This window comes from Pygocentrus nattereri, chromosome 6 (genome assembly GCF_015220715.1).
Source record: "Pygocentrus nattereri isolate fPygNat1 chromosome 6, fPygNat1.pri, whole genome shotgun sequence".
In the NCBI taxonomy this organism is placed as follows: domain Eukaryota; kingdom Metazoa; phylum Chordata; class Actinopteri; order Characiformes; family Serrasalmidae; genus Pygocentrus; species Pygocentrus nattereri.
The window spans coordinates 14,619,311-14,642,163 of NC_051216.1; the positions used below are offsets into that span (position 1 = coordinate 14,619,311).

General features: G+C 38.9%; 1 protein-coding gene and 1 long non-coding RNA gene across 10 annotated transcripts in view; one reads left to right on the forward strand and one right to left on the reverse strand.

The window, feature by feature from the left end:
- The window catches only part of obsl1b (obscurin like cytoskeletal adaptor 1b), a 34,427-nt gene that overhangs the window by 2,259 nt on the left and 9,315 nt on the right, over positions 1-22,853 (reverse strand). For 2 of the 9 annotated variants that reach the window (XM_037539374.1, XM_037539371.1), the window contains 26 exons: positions 22,321-22,593; positions 21,821-22,108; positions 21,658-21,732; positions 19,467-19,739; positions 19,026-19,310; positions 18,438-18,713; positions 17,200-17,475; positions 16,681-16,956; positions 15,203-15,478; positions 14,444-14,719; positions 13,636-13,911; positions 13,003-13,275; positions 12,465-12,740; positions 11,983-12,257; positions 11,622-11,898; positions 10,683-10,958; positions 10,303-10,572; positions 9,713-9,979; positions 8,779-9,048; positions 7,974-8,240; positions 6,601-6,867; positions 3,774-3,886; positions 3,357-3,510; positions 1,984-2,145; positions 1,662-1,766; positions 1,314-1,580 (listed from right to left, as the gene is read on the reverse strand). In XM_037539374.1, the coding sequence (XP_037395271.1) occupies positions 1,314-1,580; positions 1,662-1,766; positions 1,984-2,145; positions 3,357-3,510; positions 3,774-3,886; positions 6,601-6,867; positions 7,974-8,240; positions 8,779-9,048; positions 9,713-9,979; positions 10,303-10,572; positions 10,683-10,958; positions 11,622-11,898; positions 11,983-12,257; positions 12,465-12,740; positions 13,003-13,275; positions 13,636-13,911; positions 14,444-14,719; positions 15,203-15,478; positions 16,681-16,956; positions 17,200-17,475; positions 18,438-18,713; positions 19,026-19,310; positions 19,467-19,739; positions 21,658-21,732; positions 21,821-22,108; positions 22,321-22,593 (6,369 nt within the window). The remainder of the gene's footprint in view (positions 1-1,313; positions 1,581-1,661; positions 1,767-1,983; positions 2,146-3,356; positions 3,511-3,773; positions 3,887-6,600; positions 6,868-7,973; positions 8,241-8,778; positions 9,049-9,712; positions 9,980-10,302; positions 10,573-10,682; positions 10,959-11,621; positions 11,899-11,982; positions 12,258-12,464; positions 12,741-13,002; positions 13,276-13,635; positions 13,912-14,443; positions 14,720-15,202; positions 15,479-16,680; positions 16,957-17,199; positions 17,476-18,437; positions 18,714-19,025; positions 19,311-19,466; positions 19,740-21,657; positions 21,733-21,820; positions 22,109-22,320; positions 22,594-22,853) is intronic. The other 7 variants (XM_037539372.1, XM_037539375.1, XM_037539373.1 and 4 more) reach the window with 7 other exon arrangements.
- LOC108423905 lies at positions 988-2,482 on the forward strand. Its single transcript, XR_001857590.2, has 4 exons — positions 988-1,073; positions 1,384-1,448; positions 1,555-1,674; positions 2,050-2,482. It is a non-coding gene; the product is annotated as an uncharacterized LOC108423905 (long non-coding RNA).

A 22,853-nucleotide genomic window follows, 5' to 3' on the forward strand; every position in this document is an offset into this window, starting at 1 on the left:
TATAGTCAGCTTGTGGTGCATAAACTCCTAATTACAAAGAAAAATGCACATTTGAGAGTTCAGGGTCATAAAAACCATAGACACTGGTGTACACAGATATGCAAAAAAAAGTAATAAGGTTAGATGAGACATCCTTCACCATGCTCTTCACACGGGGGTGAGTGCATGCGTGGCTTATACCAAGACAGCAGTACAGGCCTGAATGATTAACCCCTTCAGTAAAGGGGTCTGGTGTTTATGTTATGCAGTGGAGGGGCATTTACTGGTTGGGTATAATTGTCCCCTTAGAGGAAAGGGTCAAACGAATACAAAGGTATTCTGAGTGATCACATTTATCCTATGATGAAACACTTCTATAGATGGGAGTGGTCCAGGAAGACAACCATGGGGCACGAGGGGTCACTGAATGGTTTGACAGGTATGAAAGTTACATAAATCATATGGTCTTTGCAGTCACCAGATCTCAACCCAAACTGACCCCTAGGGGAGATTTTGGACTTACGTGTTCTCCTCCATCATCATCAAAACACCAACTGAAAGAATATCTTTGAAAGGTGTTTAATCCCTTCAGTACATTTTCAGAGATGGTAAAATCTTTGCTAAGGTGCACTGAAGCTGTTCTGATGGCTCAAGTTGGCCCAACACCTTACTAAAAACACTATGTTTTCCCTTTGTCATTTGTCTGGATTTGGTTCCACAGCCAGTTCTTGTGTTTTTTACATTTTATGGTTATGTATCCATATTACATGAAAACATAACCTTAGAATTATCTGACCATACAGAACTTGAATGAACTTCATGATGAAACAAAGCTGCACTTTGCATCTCTCTAAAGGTTCATAATAACAACAACTATAGCAATTATTGATTTTACTGTGATAATGCCATTTGGCAAAACTGACAAGCAAAGACCCCATTAATTTTGTGTTCCTTTTATGTCTGTCTTCAAGTATCCAGGCTAAATTTGGAAGCTTGCCTCTTCTGCAGCTTGGATTCAGCCACTAGAGGGCAGTACAGGACAAACAAAGAAGTGACTGACCTTGACCTTTTCCAATAAGCTACAATCAACAATGGTGAGATATTTATATTGTTTCAAAGGGCATGTTGCACTCATGTTAAAGTAATATGAATAAAAAAAACACGTCAACTGTATAGTTAGCTGGTTTACGTAGCTAGTCTACCTCTTACATTGTCCCTGTTTGTTAAATGAATTTTTATTAGCTAGCAATATATGCAAGATATCTTGCAGGATTGACATGATAAGAACCTCTATGCATTAGGATCTAAACTAATATTAATGTTGAGTTAGTTACCTTCCACAGTGAGTCTTGCTGAGCACGTGTAGTCGCCCACCTGGACACTGTATGTACCTTCATCCTCCAGGGCCACCTGCTGAATGACAAGCTTGCGATAGCAGCCTTCACTGCAAATCTCAAAGCGCTCCGAGGGTAAGATAACGTTCCTGCCTTTATACCAGCGGATGCTGCACCGAGGATTGGACACCGTGCAGTCCAGTATGACACGGCTCTTCTCCAAAGCTGTTTTGTCTTGCAGCGGCTTCACTATGCTCACAGGGAGTTCTGAGAAGAGCAAAGGCAATACATCGCTATCACAGACAAGCCAGGCACAGTGAATTGATTCAAAGGAAATGAAACACTCACCCTCCACCTCTAGGTAAGCAATGGACTCAACATTCTTGGCAACAAATTTAATCTCTCCTGAATCTTCTCCTTTAACATTGCACATGAGAAGAAAGTGCTTGGTTCCTGTGCACCAGGGCAAAATATAAGTTGTTGTCAGCACATTGCATTGAGTATTGCTGAAGTCCGTATTGAGGATGTGGATGTTATTAGGGAAAGACATGTTGATTAGCATTAATATAAATTAAGGAATTAGTCCACTGAGCATCATGGAACAAAGGAGGACATTAAATATTGTAAACCCAGCTTTGTGTAGAGCTTAAAATAAAACTGTGCACTTAACCTTCCTGTCGGATCTTGATGGTGCTGGTGGGTTTGATTTTCTCCCCATTCTTGAACCACTCTCCAGGTACATCATCCAGCGATACTTCACACATAAAGACAGCATTCTGGTCCTCTTGAATATCCAGATCTTCCAGACTCTGCAACACTTCCAGCTCCCTCTCTGTCCCGAAAGCAAATCACACAGTTGCAGCCACTGCATATCTGCATTCAACCGAGTGTGAATGCTTTAATTCAAAACTACAACCATGACTTCTTTAAAACTGAAGCTACAGGTCAGAGATATGAGTCTGATACCAGATTCTCAAAGCTTTGTCAAGGCAGTTTTATATGACCAGCTTAACCTAGGACCACTGTGTGACTGGCTGGCAACCTTTCCTGACCATCATTCTCAAAAGAAGAACAGGATATCTCCAAAATGAAGGGGGGAAATATTGCAAGAAATTCTGCAGACTATAGTTAATTCACACTGATTGGAGTGTAACCTGTAATGGATGAGTTTACATTATTGCTTATTTTAAACTATATCGTTGTATTCTGTAAGGGGCTTCAGTAACTGTTTTCTTACACATAATTGTAAACATCAATTACACATAATTACAGCTTTCATCTTCCTACTATGTAAATTTAGGAAAATTCAATGTTTGAGATGTAAACAATGTCATTCAGAGTAGTTTGATGCCAAATTGTTCACTGTAGAGAAACGTACCAACACTTGGTTTCTTTACAGTGGTGCTGATAGGAACCAGGGGTCTGAATGTCTACAGTATCAATATAGCCATTTTATTTACTATCCAAACTGACCAGTAAAACACTCATTTTAATTTACATATTTAATTTTGATAATGATAAAAGAGTGGTGTATGCCTTTCCATCACCCTGCATGTACCTCTCCAAAACCATAGCTCAAAACTATCATAAAACATGTGTCAGATATCAGGCAGCATGTTTAAGAAGTCTGGTTCCTATCACCATTGCTATGGCAAGTTTCTCCAGAAAAAAGCATTTCAATTCAAACCACTCTGAAAGACTTGCAAAGTGCTGAGTCCAGAGATTAGCATTTACCTTAATCTAGAGCTCTGAATTCAGTTCATGAAGGCCTTGCTAATTAACTGATGAGCTGAATCTGGTGTGTGTAATGAGGCATTGTGCTGATGTCTGCAGTGCTTTGGCCTGCGAGGACTGGATCCTGACACATGTGGTTTATTTAATTCAGCGTAATGAATTAATTACACCTACATTTTTAAAGATCTGTGGAATTCTCCTTTAAAGTGTTACTATCCTTTTGTCCTGTTGGTGGCAGTGTTGCACCGAGGGAGACATGCAGCAGGTTTAGGGCTGTGGAAATGTTATTTATAAATCTCATTTCATTACCAAAGACTTCCACAGAACAGGAAGTAGTGGCATCTCCAGCGTCGCACACATATACACCTGAATCTCCCAGCTCACATCTCAAGATCTGTAGGAAGCGCTTCCTCCCCATGGAGTATATGCGAAGGCTCTTGCCTGGTTTAAGTTCTATTCCATTCTAGGTCACAGAAAAAGACCATGGGTAGCCTGAATTTCAAGCTTTCAAAACATCATAGAGTCCATCTTCAAAATGCCTTATGTGTGTCTAGCCTAATTGATTCTTATGGTGAAAATATTTAGAATTATTACTATTACTGAACAGTACTTTAAAAGTATGTGTCTCTTAGTTAATTATACGCTTCCAGAAGTGTTCACATGGGTTAATGCAGTTGACAAAAATAAATAAAAATGCAGAAAATGAGAAAATCTTTTTTTTTTTACCTTTGTCCACTTAACATCAACATTATGCCTGGACAGCTCACACTCAAGTGTAGCTCCAGTGCCCTCTGGACAACTGCTGTTCTCTAGCTTTTTCAGAATGGATACTGGTGTCTCTGTAAAGATTGAGGAGAGAACATTTTCAGATGTGAATCAGTCCAGTTTGTTGGTAGAAATGTACAATAACTTTGGTAACATCTACAGTACGGTGCAAAAGTCAGAGACTGCCCATCATTTATTTAATTTCTGGTCAAAACTGCCATTAAGCACAGGTTTTCATTATTTAGCATCAGAAAAAAACCAGAAAATACATATTTAACAAAATTAAATAGAAGCCTCAACATCTAAATATTGTATTATATTTCCAGGATTTAGTGTGTCTATCTTTTGTCCTTATTGCAGCTTTCATTCTTCTTTTTCTCCAAGAAGTTTTTGCAACTTTTTCAAGAAGTTGGTTGCATTTTCTCATAGTCCATGTAATCCAGATTACAAATTTAGACTCAGTCCATAAAACTTTACTTCACATCTCAAATGTCTGGTTTCATGTTCTAGAGCAAAATTTCTTTTATCTATCCATTTCCTTTTCTCATTAAGGGCTTTGTGACTGCTGCGCATATTTTCAGACTCATAGTGGTCAGTTGTTTTCACACAGTCGACAGGTGAACAGAAGCACCTGTGGATTTTTTCAGATCTGAAACAAGACTGGACCTTTTCTTGTGGATTTTACCATAAATGATCCGATGGTGATGTTTCTGAACGTATTGAGCATTTTCAAGAAGTAGACTGGTCTCTGTGTTTACAAACTATTAGACAGACCAGGGCAGACCTGCAGATCACTTTTAGCTGACCTCCTTTGCTCCCTTTGAGTCTTTAATAGCTAGATATCCATAAGCCAGCCGGCAATATAATGGGGTTGGACATAACTACACTTTAGCTTGGCTCTGATAAAGTATGCGTAAGGATCCCTTTGTTGTAGTGGCATTTTCAAGCTATTGTCATCCTCACTGACAGCTCCCAGACTCCAACAGATAAGCCCTATTGAGTGACCTGGCATACGAGAGATTACCTTACACTACGAACTTATGCTTGTGAATGCTTGAAAAGTTTTGGTAGCTATACTCTGATCATGTGATCCAGGTCTTTTTATATGTGTAAGTCGACACGTAGTAAGAGCCAGAGCAAAAGCCATCAATCCATTCCATTGTTCGGTCATCAAAGTCTGAAATTTGATCATTTTAAAGACTTGCATCATGCCTCGGTGGACTGTTAACTACCATGGCTGAGCTCCTGACAGCCAAATCACCATGACAGTTGGTGGATAAATGATCGCCACAGATTCTTCCGCGTGTTGCACAGCGCATCAAATTCAGTAGTCTGTTATTCAAGTCCGTGTAAAGCAGTACTAAATGTGTGTTCTGAGTTTGTCACACCAAAGAAAAATGTGGTATGAACCCCCGCCCCCCCCCCCCAGCCAAATTTGAATGATTTGAAAAAACTGGCCAGTATAAAACTAGGTTTCAAAATCATGAAAAAATAAGCAGTTCTCAGCTCTGTAATGCTGGGGGCATGTCTGCTGAAGGCTCTGAAACCATGCCAACTCACAGGAAATGTGCAGCTTCTCATCAGCTTCATATTTGCCACACAATTTGAGGTGGAACAGAAAAAAATTGAGCAGGAAGTGTTAGCACTTCCATTAGCATTCGCTTGCTAGGTTAGGCAGCAAAGCCTTTCTTCTGTTGTAATGAAGCCACTAGCAGCACTTCAGCTGACACAAACACACAGAATTCACTCTGTCTAGAAACTTTATTGGACTGTAAGACCATACACCAACCCACCCGAGAATTAAGCTCCTTCCTCTCAGTTTGCAACAGACTGTTTATTTTTTCCCCTATTTATGCAAGTTAGCAATAGATATTACTGACTAGCACAACCTAGCCAAATAAAGTTGGGCTAGGAGAATCGCTGATGTTAATGTGCTCTATATTTTACACTTATTTTACTCTATATGTTATTCAGTTGGGGGTGGGGGGGGGTGATGGGGGATGGGTCATACTAAATATGGCTCCCATGAGTCATCGAGCCATGATTTCAGGCCCACCCAAAAATCCTGAACACAAAAACGATGAAAAACAGTGTCATGTATAATGTATTTATAATGTATACATGTACAATATCTTTAGAAACAACTTTCCGAATTTACACAGACTTTAAACTGTTACTGAAATTCTCAAATATTATTTGAAGTGAAAAAACAAATTTACACACTTTTCCACTTACCCTACTTGTAGTTGATGTCTGGTGTCTAAATTTTGCTTCAGTAGTTTTTATTAGTTTTAAACTACAAACTCCATTAGTTTTAGGGCTACAAGCAAGCACTAGACATCAATAGTCAAAAATTCTTTCAAACCATTTCACTGTATAGCTGGCAAGACATGTGAAGTTTTGTTTACTTTAGACAACAGGTGTTATCTTAAATGATTGACTGTTGCAATCAGCTACACAGCGAAGTTCTGATGATTTTTACAGCTTACAGTAAGTCACACTGTGCACACAGTGCTCTAAACCACACTGACAGGTCTGCGTTGATTTTTCTCTGAACCATTGCTTTAATGAACAGTGCCTTTTTCATCCAAGTCATTGTCTTTGAAAAATGTTATTTTGGGCATTTGATTAGGACCTGCTATGCTTCATGTGGTGAAGTATCAGTGGCCCATCAAGAGTGCACTTGGTAAGGCCATCCAGACAGATTCAAATAGATCAGCAACATCATTAGTCTCTCCTGCACTGACCTATATCTCTTTCTATATATTGTTGTAATCAGCATATTTACCTTTAACAATGAGCCTAGCAGATGACCTTACATTCTCAGCGGAGAATGTGTAGGTGCCGGTGTCCTCCAGAGACAGGTTGGAGATGGTAAGGCTGTGCACACGGCCTTTGGCAGTCATGCGCCAGTGGTTGTTGTTTTTGAGGCGGCTCCCGTCCTTCTGCCACGCCCCCTCCACGTTACTATGTGACAGCTCCACCTCAAAGGATGCCGTCTCACGCTCAAAGGTTTGGATCTCACTCAGTCCTTTCCGTATTTTGATTTTTCGAGCTGTGTGTACATGGAAACAGCAGTTATGAGAAGCTAGAAATAGTTGACATGGTGAAATGTACAGAGAAATGGATATTTTACAGAAAGCAATGAAGAGAAACGTTTATGGACAGACAAATAGAGAGATGTGTAGCAGACAGAGTGATGAACATAGAGATTGAGGTTTCGGGACAGAATATATTTATAATGTAGAATGACAGTTGTTGAGTTTGCCTGCTTGATTTCCTCCACCCAGTATCAGCACTACACTATATCTTGCTTGTGTTCCAGGGGATGCCAACATTTTCTGAAGTATTCCAACACAGATAGGCATTCCCCATGGAAAAGGGGGGTTTATTTTTGAGAGTTGGTGACACCACCCTAGATTTTGAAGGCCAGTGCATAAATTTAGCTGCAATGAAAAGAGATCCAAATTCATATGAGGTGCCAACAACAGCCAAAGCACAGCCTTTCCCCTACCCATGCTCATTTAAACAAGGCCCCAGCTTACAAAACATTACTTCCTTTTGCAGTCAAACTTATCTACAGGCTTCTTTTTCGCTTTCTTCCAATGGATACACGCATTCAAATTGGACAGTGTTTATGTATGTTGTACATATTATTATTTTCTTTACTAACATACATAAATATAAATTAGGGTAGAGGTGTGTTACATTCAGTGCTGTTTCATTGCTGCTGAGGAGTGATCCAATTGTTCTGGAACGTTGAAAAGAACCAAAGAGTATTCTGTTTCTGCTGATAATATCTACATTTTCACAGCCAAGTAAAAGGAATTAAAAGGTCACAGCATGAAGACCTTCCCCCAGCTCTCAATCCGGTTCTCATTTGACATGCTTAATTGAATTATCATGACCCCTCTGATCTTGTGTCAATACAGAAATCTGCTCCCTGGGAATTATGGGTCCTCTGTCAGTCACCTGTTCCTAGCCATCAAGCTTTGGATCAAGCGTCACTAAAGTAGCTGCTCATCTCTCATATTACTCTTACTCAGTTAATTGAATTTGTTTAAAGAAAACAACAGTGGCAATGAGGGCCAGCATCACCAGAAACCATGGTAAACAAATAACAGCGCATAGCGAGAAAGGCAGCAGCACGTGCAGACTCACGTTCCACACTGAGCTTGGCTTGCGTGCGGTCGTGGAGTGTTTCGCAGCTGTACATCCCCCGGTCAGAAAGGGCAAGCTTGTGGATTGTGAGGGAGCGTTTTTGGCCACTCTGCTTCAGGGTGAACTTGGGCCCTGGGTGTATGACTACGCCTTGTCTCATCCACTGAACTTCCCCGCTTTCCAGGCTTACCTCCACCTCGAGAATGGCGTCCCCAAACTCCTCCGCCAACACAGGCTCCATTTTCTTTGTGAACAACACCTGGGCCTCTAAACACAGATAATCTCTGATTGCTCACCACTCCTAGAAGCTGCATTAAACATTGTTAAAACGCACAGTTTAAAAGGGACACAACTTAACTGTGTGTGCCTGCTTTAGTAAAACACCATAGTGCTGTGCACAGTAGTAGTACCACTTGTCTCTGTCAGTTACCAGTGGAATTCTAACTGGAGAAGTCGCTAAGCACTAACCATCATAGGCACCTTTTCAACAATTCAGACATGTCTGAGGGGGTCATTATTTATGTTAAATATGTCGCCATGACATTAAAAACCTGTCCAGGCTCTCAAAGAATTTAATAAAGCTCCCCACTTTATGGTTGCTATGGAAAAGTTTGGTTTGAGATTTACATCAATAAGTTTAAGAACTGCTCTCCAACCTTATCTTGTAACAGGCACTCATAATTGTTCTGGCTTATCACATGAAATGAATGAAGATTTAACAGGCAGCAAGAAAATGTTGAAGCTAAGGGAATATAATTGATTCATTCAGTGTAAAGTGAGGCAGTAGTGATAGCTGATATCCCACCTTCAACCTGAAGGATCGCTTTGGATATCACGCCTTCAGCTTCGGCTGTCAGTCTGCAGCTGTCTGATACTTGGCAGTTGGTGATGTGTAGCATATGGCACAGTCCATTACTTGAGATATTAAACCTTTCATTTGATTTAATAGGCCAGCCATTCATGCTCCAGACCAGCTCTGCGTCTTCTGGGGACACTACACACTTAAATGTGGCATCTTCTCCTTCCATAACGGTTACGTTGTGTAACTCGGCAATAAACTCCACAATGCGAGGGGCTTGAGAGTAAAGCGAGATCACAGAAGAACATCAGATTAAAATAAGAGATGTGTTGAAAATTATAGTGTTGGATACAGTTAGTTTATTTAGACAAGTTAAGCATGCTGAGAACGGTGCAACTGTTTTAGGCACCTAAGCACTATTTAAAGCCAGTTATCTTGACAATAAGTGTGTTTGTGTTTGTAAAAACACTGTCATGTGATTGAACACAGAAAAATCTAAATCTAGTAAAATGTAATGTTTTCAAAAAAGTAGTTGGTATCTTATAGGTTAGTGTGAAGAACAAAGTTTGGCTCTGGATTTCTCCTTTATGCCCAGAGCCATTACATAGATTTATTAAATTCCACCACTGATATGCCTGATTTAACTTAATGAAGTATCGATTAGCCAAACCAGATATTGTGCTGCTATGAGAAGGGGGTTTGGAAATGGTTAAACAAACACATTGGTATATGTAATATTAGTGCTCTCTGATCAGATAAATATCTTTTCACATCTCATTTTCTCAGGTGCCTAAAACTTACAGTAATGAAATTTTCTGTTAATTGTCTCTAATGGTCTGCTGTTATGTTGTAGTATGATTTATCCAAGCTTTCTGTGCAGAAACACATCCAGTAACTTTAGTTGGTATCATGTTGAAAAGCTTCAGTGAAATATACTTACATTCAACTACTACTGTTGCAGATGTTCTCTCATCTTTAGATTCACAGGCATATTCTCCTGCATCACCATCTGTTACACTGTGTATTGTGAGGCTTCTCTCTCGCCCATCTGCCCTGATTGTGAAATGCCGGTTTGGTGTGATCTCTTGGTTGTTCTTTAGCCACTGGACATCTCCTTTAGACTTGTAGAGTTCACATCTCAATACAACATCACTGTCCTTGAGTCCCACTATGTTCTCCAGTGGCTTGGAGAATTTCACCTTCATAGCTTATTCAAAAGAAATAGTTACTGACCTAAAGTATCTGACCACTCAGAGTTGGACTTCACTATATGGACAAAAGTTTCCTTGCAATCCCACTACTGCATAACAATTATATTCAACAACACAGCAATCTAAGTTCTCATCATTAACACTTGAGATTCCTTAACGTCTTCACATTTCTGCACATCTCTTAGGCTATTTATTCATATTTTACAATTTTTGTGAGGCAGAGACCAACATTAATTCCAGAGCTACTGCAGATCAACTCGCCATTAAGGTCAGAAAATAAAAAAACACACACATTTGTTATTTTTGAGACTTGACTTACCTTTCACATGGACACTGAAGTGGATCTCATCTGTGCCCACATCACACATGTATTCTCCGGCATCAGACCTTTTAAGAGGATTGATGGTCAGGTAATGAGTACGTCTATCAGTTGTGGTACAAAAGTGATCATCCCTAATTTGATCACCATCCTTAAGCCACTTCACAGGGGCATTGTCCCTGTTCACCACAGCACATAGCGTTACACTGTCTTCTTCATAGGCAGTAATATTTGTCCTCTCTTCCTTTTTGATGAACTTGAATGGTGGCTCTATTGAACAGAGACAATGACATTTGGAAGTTAGTGTTGTCTTATAAAGTGGAAAGCTTATAGCATACTGATTTTATATTCTATATTAACAGAATTAAAAGTAAGCTTGCCTTGAACTGTTACTATCGTTGTCATTTTGTCATTGTTAGCATCACAGATGTATTCTCCTGAGTCAAAAATGTCAAGTCTCGAAAGCACAAATTTTCTCATTGTGCCTCTGCTTTCAATATGTGTTCTTGAATCTGCTTGCAGCACTCTACCATCACAAAGCCACTGAACAAAGGCATTCTCTCGAGAAACCTCGCACTCAAGGATCAGCTCATCTCCAGCAACCAGTGTGTAGTGTTCCGGATTTCCAGAGTTTCCTAGGATAGAGACTGGCGCTTCTGAACATAAAACAGGAAATTTGGTTTTAGTTCTTCAAATCTGCAGTACTGTGCAAAAGAGACCACGCTTCATTTATTTCATTTCCATTCAAAGCTCCCATTAGGTACAAGTAAAGAAAACATAACACATTTAACAGAAAATTATAAACAAGACTTAATAACTAAATAAAACATCATCAAATTTTCAGAAGACTTGCTTTCAGGTTTTTAAAGAAATCTGCATGACTATGTTTGCACACCTCAAAAGTTAAATCTCAGACATTGGTTGAATTTTCTGCTTCTTATCCCAAAAGCACTCAATAATGTTAAGGTCCATTAATGGTCAGTCCATTGTCTTGAGAACCCAACAGGTTCTTTGTTTAATTTTCACATTTTTGTTTTGGTGGTCTCCTAGGTCTTGCACATTTCTACTGAATCTAGATCATTTTGGAAACTCATGGTTTTTGTTTTTACTTATTGTCTTTTAACTTCTTCTTTCTAATGTCCACATAAACATCTCATATAAAGAAATAACTTGTGCTTAATAGCTGTTTTGACTAGAAATGAAATACATGAAGAGTGACTTCTGCACAGTACATTGCATAGTGTCTATGTTAATAATAATATATTCCCATCAAGTAGGTCTGTACTAACAGAGGCATATCATTAATATTTGTGTTGTACCTTCCACCGTGACGTTAAAGACAACCTTGTCATCTTTTGTGTCACATATGTATTCCCCAGAGTCCTTGATCTCAGCATTCAGGACAATCAGAGATCTGAATGCCCCTTTTTCATCACAGATAAAATGCTCATTACCCACAATTCTCTCATTGTCCTTGTACCACTGGACTACACCATTTGCTCTGGAAAGTTCACACTTCAGTACAATAGCATCTGATATTACAACATGTATGTCTGTTGATATATCAGCTTTCTGCAGAAATTTAATTGGTGGCTCTGCAAAGAAAACAAGTAAACAATTTTAACTGGGTCAGCGTTCAGCATAAAACGAAACTGTATGTTACATTTCAAAGAACATTACAAGTATTTTCAAATGGAAGTCCATTACATCATCTTTAGCATCACAGACGTATTGGCCTGTATCCTCAAGCACTGCTGAATGAATTGTTAACTGTCGACTACTGCCATCTTCAGTTATCGTTATGTTGCTGTTCTCGTCAATCTCCTCTCTGTTCTTCTTCCAGCTGACTTCAGCATTCGATCTAGACACCTCACAGTCAAGGACTACTGTCTGTCCAACACATTTTTCTACTTCGTAGGCCATTTTCCTTGGCCGAATAAATCGCACTGGTGGTTCTACAACAAATAGTGGTAAAACAAGTTTCAATAAACTTTTAAGAATTTTTCTGATTTTATTATTTTTTCAAAACAGGTATGAGAAATTAATAAACTCTGACTAGCTGTAACTTCAGTAGTGTATAACAGGTTATAATCTCTGCGTTTAGTAGCACTGAACATAAAAGTTCTGTTTTTGGACAAGTTTTCAGCAGTTTATTGGAGCACCTGCAATATTTACGAAGAAAGTCACAGAATCATCAGCTGTGTCACACACGTATTCTGCAGAATCACTGACTGTTGTCTCTGGTATTATGAGTCTTCTGTAAACACCATCAACTTCCAGTATTAGGTTGTTGTTCTCCTCTACTTCAAGCCCATCACGATACCAGCGCACAGAAGCGTTGGGTCTGGAAATTTCACAGCTCAGCACCATCCTCTCTGATGTTTGCTGGCAAAGTTCCATTTGGGATTGACTTGGAGAAACTATGCGTACTGGGGGTTCTAGAGGAAAACATACCAAGAACTCACTGCCTGATGCAGTCAGACAAATCAGAATGTCATTCAGATGAAACTGACCTATTTTAAAGTGTACATTTTTAAAGTAGCTTAATTATTATCTTGGTGAAATGGCCACATCTCCTTTTGAGAAGTTTTGCCTGCAGAACTTGGTACATCACTTTTCTGTCTTTCTCCTGCCATGTCAACCACAGTTGACAATTACAATGTAAATGTTCCTATAACTGTGTAAATATAATTTTGGTACCTTTTATGCTGAGATAAAAGAACTTTGAGTCATCCGCTGTGTCGCAGACATATTCTCCAGAATCTTCAACTCTGCTGTGAAGAATCTTTAGCCTCCTGTAAGGACCTTCTGTCTTGAGCTTTATGTTTTCACTTTCTTGAAGTTTTTGTCCATCCTTGAGCCAAGTCACTTTTCCATTGGGGCGGGAAAGTTCACAGCTGAGGACTATTTCCTCAGGAACATGGCGATCAAGGTGAACGTCTTCCTTGGGATAGACTATCATTACTGGAGGCTCTGTGGAGCAAAAATACACAATAATAATGATAATAATAATAATAATGATCATAATACATCATATTTTTAATCAAATTAAAAGCTGCATTATCAAAGCACAGGGAAGCTCATTTTATTCCTACTAATTATATATTTTTATTTATAATTATAGTATTATTAAAAGTACATTGTTATACATATGGTGTTTTAATGTTTTATTTATTTTATAGATAGATATTTCCATTTTATGTATTCATGTTTGATTTCCTCTGTCTTTTTTCATGGGTCATTTTGCTGTGTGTTCTTTCTCTATGTGTATGTACATTGCAACACACCTTCAACTTCACATCAAATATATGAAAACTTGCATAGTTCACTGACCTCTTACGTTAACCTTGAAGATTAAGGCATTGTCTCCTGCACGGCAAGTGTACACCCCAGCATCTGATAGCTGAACAGACTGGATAATCAGTTTCTGCATGGTATTTTCTGCCTCTATTAGAACTTTGTCACTGGGCTGTACTTCAACTCCATCCTTGTACCACTGTGTAGTGGCATCAGACCTAGACACCTCACAACAAAGGAAGAGACTGTCCTGTTCCATAATATTTCTGTGGAGCTCTTCCTCTGGCAGATAGACAAATGTCACAGGAGGTGCTGCAGAAAAAGAAAAAAAAAAAAAAAAAAAAAAAAACACATGGTGACAATCCCGCTTTCTGTCTGCATATTTTGCACTATTTTCCTAACAAGCATGCATTAAGGTCAGGCACTGATGATGATGGCTTGGGCAGCTCTGGAGAAATCTGTCTCCACTCTAAAAGCCAAAAAATACCAAGAAATAATAGTTAATGAAAGCTTTGTGAGGATGAAGTGCAGTTAAGTACAGAAATAGTTGTCACTTGGCATGCTAATCCCCTTACATGGTTCCTTTCCTAAACAGAAAGCACCAAGACACTGGGTAGACGGCAACTAAGGATGGCAAATGGGGCAGAAATATTGCAAATAGCTTTGTGCAGGATCAAATAACAATGATCCTGTATTAGCAAAATGGTTAAGAAGCTCACAGAAGCAGCAGAATGGATGTGTCCAAAGATAAAGAAGAATGCTTTCAAACAACAAAAACAGAACAGTACACAATGATGTATTTGTTAGTGATATGACAGTCTTTCAGATAAGCTTTATGTGTCACCTTCGATGTCCACATAAAAATCGCTGATATCATCAGCTGCATTACAACTGTAAAACCCAGAGTGGGAAAACTTGGCTGTCTGGATAATCAGTGTCCTCATGTTGTGCTCTGATAGCATGAAAACTCCAGATTGAGGGAGGAGCTGGATTCCATCCTTGTACCATTGGACCAGGGCTGTGGGGTCAGATATCTCACATTGGAGAACGATAGACGAGCCTGCTTCAATGGACTTGTTCTTCTCAATCTCAGGGACAGCAGTGAACATCACTGGTGGAGCTAGGAGTATTTTCATTCATTCAAAGAAATTCATGTAATTACCAGATATGTAGACATAATTTCTCTGCCAATGCTTTTCTTTAAAGTTAGGGATCCATTTACTGATGGATGAGGGGAAAAAAGACAACAAAAAGGTGTGTACGAATGAAACATTTACTGATCATTAATCATTGTGGAGGGTACACCATGTTACACGTTGTTTCTCAAAACATGTTTAAATGTTACCAAAATGAGCAGTAAAGAAACGTAAAATGTTCAGATGCTTTGTAAACTAAAGTAGTATGACTCTGGTGTAAATATTGACATGTATTTTTTGTTGGTGGTGAAGGATGTGTCTGGATTTTCACATAATGAGGTTTTTACTATTTGGTTACATACATTTACTTGTTAAAGTTTGATAAGGACAAACAGCATTTAGTGGATGAAGCGTTATTTGACATACTGTTAGTGGTTTTGAGAAATTGTACATAGACTCAAAATCACCTGCAACATCCACCTTGAATGCTATGCAATCATCCCTAGCTTCACAGCTGTACACTCCCGAGTGTTTGAGCTCAGCTGAATGAATGATCATTGTTCTCATGGTGCCCTCTGATTGGATGTCAAGTCCAGCCTGTTGAAGGAGTGGCACTCCATCTTTGAGCCAGGAAACTTGGGCAGTTGGTTCAGAGATTTCGCACTGAAGAACAACGGGGCAGCCTGCTTCAATGAACTTGTTCCTTGCAACCTCTGGAAGTGCTGAGAACCTTACGGGAGGAGCTATGGAAATTTTTGAGATTTAGAAACATGATAAATGAGGGACCAAAAGTGTACAAAAGAACATCTACTACAAAACACTCATAGTCCATTCAGATAATCTTACTGGCAATTTGTTATTCAAAGGATACTTTCATACTTGAGCTCAGACATAACTACATATCATGTTATAATTGAAATTTAAATAGATATAGTAGAATGTTAGAAGGCAATCAAATTCCCTAGAATCAATTAAAGTCAATATACTCAATATAGTCAATAGTCAATTTTCCTAGAGGCTGTGGATACAAATGACTATATATGACTACATTAAGTTTAGAATCACATGTCATATTAATTATTGCTGCTATTTTATTCAATTATTGTATGCTAGATATATAGGTACTCAGCATTTCACTTTCATTGGGAACACCAAGAGGTTAAAATGATCTACTTATCTGTTTACAACAATCTTTGTTGTTATCTGTTTAAAAATTAGACCACTTTGAAAATATGAGGCATTCTGGATCTTAATTAGGCTATGCTTTCTCATTTTATTTTATTTATTTTTAGTTTTCCTTAAATTAGCTGAAATCTGTGAAGTTGCAGAGTAGCATCATGATAGAATCACTTTATGCATGTACTGTACTGTAGAAAGTCAGAGCCTTCTTCATTCATTTCCAGTCAAAACGGCCATTATGTAAAAATTATTCATTTTTTCGAGATATTTCTGATTAGAAAAAAGAAAATAGGTGAAAAATAGGAGCTTCCAAACAGGAATTCAAAAAACAATGAAAAGATATAGAGAAAATGGGACTTCTAACAACTGTGCAAGAACTGATAGATCCCCAAAACTGTCACTATCAGATAAACAGCACTTAAAGTTTTCATCTTTGAGAGAAAATCAACCTCCACTCTTGCTTCAGATCTGAAAAAATCCACAGGTGTTTTTGTCCATCCTTCCATTGTTAGAAGACGTCATTGCTATGTATCTGAAAGGAAATCACCTGGATTGTGAAAATGCAACCAAACCTTAGCTTGGGAAGTATGGAAAAACAATGGAAGTTATAATAAGTTATATATCTACTTTTTGTTGTTTTCTCTTTTTTCCTGATACTGCAAAATGAATAACTTGTACTTAATGACTGTTTTGATTAAATAGATGAAGGGTGATGCCAGAGCTCTAAACAGTAGCATACTTTATGTGGCAGAATCGTGAAAATCACCTTGAACGTCCACTTTGAATGATAGAGCATTATCAGGAATGCCACAGGTGTAGTGTCCACTGTCAGAAAGCTTGGCTGATTGAACACTCAAAATCCTCAAATTTTCATCTTTTTGGATATTAAGTCCATTTTTGGGGGAGAGTTTTGAGCCATCTTTATACCAGCAAACTTGGGCTGCAGAGTCTGAAATGTCACATTTCAAAACAAATGGCGAGCCTACTTCAACATGTATGTTCCTCTCCATCTCTGACAGTGGTTTGAACCTCAGCGATGGCACTACAATTTATGAGTAGCATAGAGACAAAATCAGGTTGATGTAATAGACAAATGGGAAAGGCTTAAGTTTTTCTGTTTTAAAACATAAGCATCAGTGTTTTCCATGAACTTGGCTTTACTAATGTTATAATGACAATCAAGAAATTAGCTGAGCTATTTTGCTGTTAGGCTTCGGTCGGAATTAACTATGATGAAGACTAAACTCATGCTGTGTCCAGAATTAAGGAGTTGTCTGCAAATCACCTTTGATTTCCACGTTGAATGTGATGGCATCAGTGTCTGTCTTGCAACTGTATGTTCCACCGTGAGCCAGTTCAGCTGACTGCACTCTAAGTTTTCGTATTGCACCCTCAGACAGAATCAAAACTCCAGCTTGGGTCTGCAACTCATGCCCATCTTTGTACCAGCAAACCTGTGCAGCAGCATCCAAGACCTCACACTGCAGTTCAAAGGGCTCTCCAGCTACAGCTTTTCTGTTCCTCTGAGCTTCAGTGATTGCAGAGAACTTCACTGGTGGTACTATGGGCATCATTACAAGGATACAATTATTGATATAGTTAGTCCTTACAGAACAAATACATACATTCAAAAGTATTGTATCTATAGAGATTCTTAAGAGTTGCACCAAATTATTGCTTAAATTGGTGTTTTGTCATATAAGAGAGACAGTGGCACATTTGAATGCCTATAAGAATATACAGGCAAGCCAAAAGCTTAGACATAAAAAAACAAACACGCTTAGACAGTAACATGGACATGATGTAGAATTAGTAGCGCAAGAGTAAATGACTGAGACTACTGAAAGCCACAGACATTTAACAATGAGGACAAAAGGACAACAGAATATGAAGAGTGAATTAGAAGTTTGATGGAAAAGTTTTTTTAGTAGTTTATTACACACATTACCCTCACGTGTCAGGAAAGTAGAGGATTTAAAATGATAAATTACATTGTGTAATTAGAAATAAATCTAATAAGAACAGGAATTTTTATGTAACATAATTCCACCTCTGGGTTCTGTAAGGCCTTTTGAATGTTAGCAACGGATGTGTGAGTTTAAGGTTATGGTGTAAATTGTCATAGTCATAGTGAATATCAGTAAGAAGTAGCACAGGTAGCCTTTCAAGTTAAAGATACAGTTGCTGCAAAACAAACTGAACTTAAACAAACTTAATCTTTTTCACATTTTCTGTTAATATCGTTGGAAGGCAAATCATCTGTGGTCAAGCATCCATCTTACATTTAGAAAATACCTAGCTACTTTCAAGACTTTTGTCACTGTTTCCTCTCAGTTACATTAACTAGCTTACTTACAGTGGACAATTGGTGAAAGATCTATCCTGTTTGTACTGAATGGTGCATCTAGAATTTTACTTTAAACAAAGTTTTAAAGACAGTGACTATTAGTGACCATTGCATGATTGAAGGGGTTAGTATTGTAATCAGATGGGCTGAGCTGTCAAAGACGATGAAGAAATCACCTGGTGGATCCACAGTAAACTGGATGTTGGTATCCTTTGTCTCACAACTGTATATTCCAGAGTCAGACAGCTCAGCGGATTGGACAAGAGTTCTCAAAGCGTCTTCTGACTCACTGACAGGTAAACTTTTTTGAAAGAGCTCTTCTCCTTCTCTGTACCAGCAGACCTGTGTGGAATCTAATATCTCGCTTTGTGGAACCCTCAGAGTGTCTGCTTCAACTGACGTCATTTCACTCTTTCCAGTCTCAGGGATTGTTGGACTTTTCAGCTGTGTAGCTAAAGGGTTTGATTAAACATGTTTTAAAGAAAGTGGTTAATTTTATTTTTGACAAGTATGTTTTACGTATGATAAAATAACTTGCGATCAATTGTTTTCATGCACTGGGAAAGAAAATGTATTTACTTACAGAAAGCTATGCAAAGTTATATAACGCTTAAACAAACGTGTTATGCTTATTTTTTTAGTGGATCTATTGTTATTTGCAAAATTTTCAGAGTAAGGGTTCAATATTGGCTTGTTATGTTTTGCGGGACTTGCGTTATACTAACAATGGATTATAACATGGATTAAACTAATTTTTAAATCACCTTTGACATACACCTTAAATTTTATGACATCATCCATTGCCTCGCAGTTGTACACCCCTGAGTGACAGAGCTCTGCGGTTGGAACAACCAGCCTCCGTATGCGGTCCTCTGACTGGATCACTAATCCATTTTTAGTTTGAAGCTGTATTCCATCCTTGTACCAAGAAACTGGAGCTTCTGGGTCTGCTATCTCACACTGTAGTACTAGAGGCATGCCACTTTCAATGGTCTTGTTCCTGGCAGTCTCAGGTAGTGGGGCAAATTTCACCAGTTTAGGTGCAGGTGCTTCAGTTTTGGAGAGACAAAGTTGTGTCATAAAATGAGTTATCTAATTAAGGAGAGGACACCTCTCTCCGTTGCAGAACATATGAGCAAAAGACAAGACAGTGTTAGTTGCTTTTTACTAATTAATAGTATGTTAAACACACAGCCTTGAATCACCTTTTACTTCATCTTGGTACATCACAGGCTGATCCTTTGTCTCAGCTCTGTACACCTCTTTGTGAGGCTTCTTTGATAACTGGGCAAACTGTTTCTCAGAGTTGAGATGAGATGTGGCGTTTGTCGCATCTTGTTGGTGGGCTATCGATATTTCTCCTTGCCCACAGATTTGGCCCTTCTGCTCAGAGATCTCATTCAGCACTCTGAGACATTCTGCTTCAGGAGGCTTGTTGTCCGGCACTTCACGACGAGTTGAGAAATTCATCTTTGGAGCTAAGGTGTATCAAGCCATATAGAGAGAGATTTGTATTATTATTAAGGAAAATAAAACAATTTCTCAAGCTGACAGGTTGAGATTGAATCTGAAACCCACATCAAAGTTGATTATATTGCTATCTTTAATTCTATATGTATTACTAGTTTTCAGTACATTAAAAACAACATACAATTTTATTCACTACTTTTTAGGTGATTGTGGTTTCAAATACTATTATATTAGTCATTTTTCATGGAAAGATGGGCTTTGTTAGGTATAAATATGTCTCAGTGGATTTATTTTATTTATTTATTGAAACTCAAGTAACTTCATGAATCCTGTGAAAACCTCCCCAGACCACGTTTGTAAGTCATGCAAGTTGTTTATTTTTAAGTTATTCAGATTCAGTTAATGAATCAGAATGGAAAATGGCATTAGAGGGTTATGTTGAAATGGCATGTATTTTGCTCTCATCATTATTTGCTGAATGATGGAGCTAACTATTTAAATCACCTTCACGATCCACCTTAAATGCTAAAACATCGTCATCCGTACAAATCTCTTGCACTTTCAAGTGACTTCGGTGTTCTTCAAAAATGTACTCTGTTTCCAGCTTGATAGGTTGGGGTTGATGCTGGATAGGTTGCAGCTGTGGCTGGATAGGATGAGGTTGTGGCTGGACAGGATGATGTAGCTGGATAGATTGGGATTGTGGCTGGATAGCTTGGGGTTGTGGCTGGATAGCTTGGGGTTCTGGCTGGACAGGTTGACGTGGCTGGATAGGCTGGGGTTCTGTCTGGATAGGCTGAGGTTGTGGCTGGATTGGATGGGGTTTTGGCTGGATAGCCTGAGGTTGTGGCTGGATAGGCTGAGGTTGTGGCTGGATTGGTTGGGGTTCTGGCTGGACAGGTTGGGATTCTGGCTGGATAGGTTTGGGTTCTGGCTGGATAGGTTTAAGCTCTGCGTGGACAGGATGGGGTTCTGGCTGGATAAGTAGGGATTGTGGTTGGATAGGTTGGGGTTTTGGCTGGATCACTTGAGGTTGCGGCTGGATAGGTTGAGGTTGCAGATGGATAGGCTGCGGCTGTGGCTTGAAAGGTTGGAGTTGTGGGTGGATAAGCTGATGCTGCGGCTGGATACATTGAGGTTCCGGTGGATTTTCTTCCTTGTGGCTGCAGACTTGGGCAGAGGAATCCGATATCACATGCTGGACTTCATCTGGACATCCTTCTGTAGTAATCTTGTTGTTTGCAACCTCAGGAACCGCTGCGAACCTCAGGGATTCAGCTATGGTTGTGTGATGTGCACAAAGAAAACTTTCAGTATGTTTCCATCTTCTTAGTCAGAAGTGCTGATAAAGACTTGTTCTCATTGATTGTTAATGTCAAGATTTTAGAACATAGAAAAGAAAAATAAGAGAGACGACCATATCACAGAGTGGTCTAGAAACAAGTCAAACACTGGGTAAAGCAAAAACAGAAAACATTGTTATATGATGATCCTTTTTAATTAGTATCTGCTCTGCTGTGTTCAGCATTTCATTCACCCACTCACTCATTCTATTTCAAGCATCTGTTCTTTCATTCCCACTTCATAAGGTCATTGCAAGAAATAATGATAGTGGCTCTGAACAGCATGGGGAAGATAACTCAAGCAGATGGAAAGTTTACTGTAATGTTGTGTGGCAAGAATGAAGATTTACAAGTAAAATTTTACACAATTGTTAGCTGGGAAGAAGGGTTTGCAGATCAACTGGATGTTGAATTAAGATATGATAGCAGGATTAGTTTGGGAAGCATTTTCAGGGATGGCTAAACCAAGGTGCATTGCCTCATCATCTCGAGGAACAGCCTTAAAAAGGGTTAAACACCACCATGGTTAGTGGCACAGAGGCACTGGGTTAAGTATGCTCAGGGTGAAGTAGCATTATATCACCTTTCATATCCACAGTGCACGGGACAGAGTCATCATAGATCTCACCCTTGTACACCTCAGAGTAAGACAGCTCGGCTGTTAGGAAAGCCACAAAGAACACAATAAGCTGACATATCAATGCTCCTAATTCAGAATGGGGTACAAATTAATACTGGCAAAGCACCTTTATCCACATTAAACTGGATGGGATCATCTGCTGTCCTAGGTCCCAGGTTTGTCCCATTGTGAGGTATCTCAGATGGCTTCATTATTAAAGGACTTTTGGATCCTTCCAATTTAATCTGAGGTTCAGACTCAATTTCAGCTTGAAGCAGAATCTCTCCCTCATCTTGTAAATGATAGCCACATTCAGTGGAATCCAAGATTTTATATTGCGGTACACCAGGTGTGCTTTCTTCAATACACGTTTTCTTCTCAACTTCAGGAACATCCAGCAATTTCAAAGGTTGAGCTACAGATGATCATTGATACAGGAATACTTTATACAGTTTCGATGACTAGTCATTTTAACTAAAATGTGTAATGGCTATTAAAAGCCAATGATATATACAAGTTCCATTGTGAAAATATAGGCAAAGAGAGCGGAAAACCTACATAGAGCGCAAAGTTGTTAGTTGCCACTCTAAAAGCTAGTAGATTACAGGCAAATATTCAAAAAATCACCTTCATCTTGTACATTAAACTGGATGACATCATCCTTTCTCACACAGTCGTACCGTCCCGACTCGGAGGCCTGTGCTGTCTTGACAGTTAGTGTCCTTCTGGAGTCCTCCTTTTTGGTATGAGGTTGACTTTTTGAGATGAGCTCTGCTCCATCCTCATACCAACACACCTTGGCTGGAGGGTCTGAGATCTCACAGCGTAGATCAGTGAGGTAGTCTGCTTCAAACAGCTGGTTCTTCAGAGTCTCTGGTAAGGCTGACAACTCTGGTGGAGCTTTACATGATTGTGGAATATACATAACATTAATATCTTACAGTTTATAGAAAAATTTCCCATCCTGATTAATCTGTGATGTCTCAGACCTTCTGCCAAGAAGCAAGTTAAACAAAGTAATGCAAAACATGTAACAACATTATTAAACAGTTGCCCACAAGACAAGATGCATAGGTAAGAGGCATGTCCATAACAGTTGTGCTATGAGACACAGACAATGCAATAAGCTTTTTGTTTTTTTTTGTTAGTTTGCATATAGT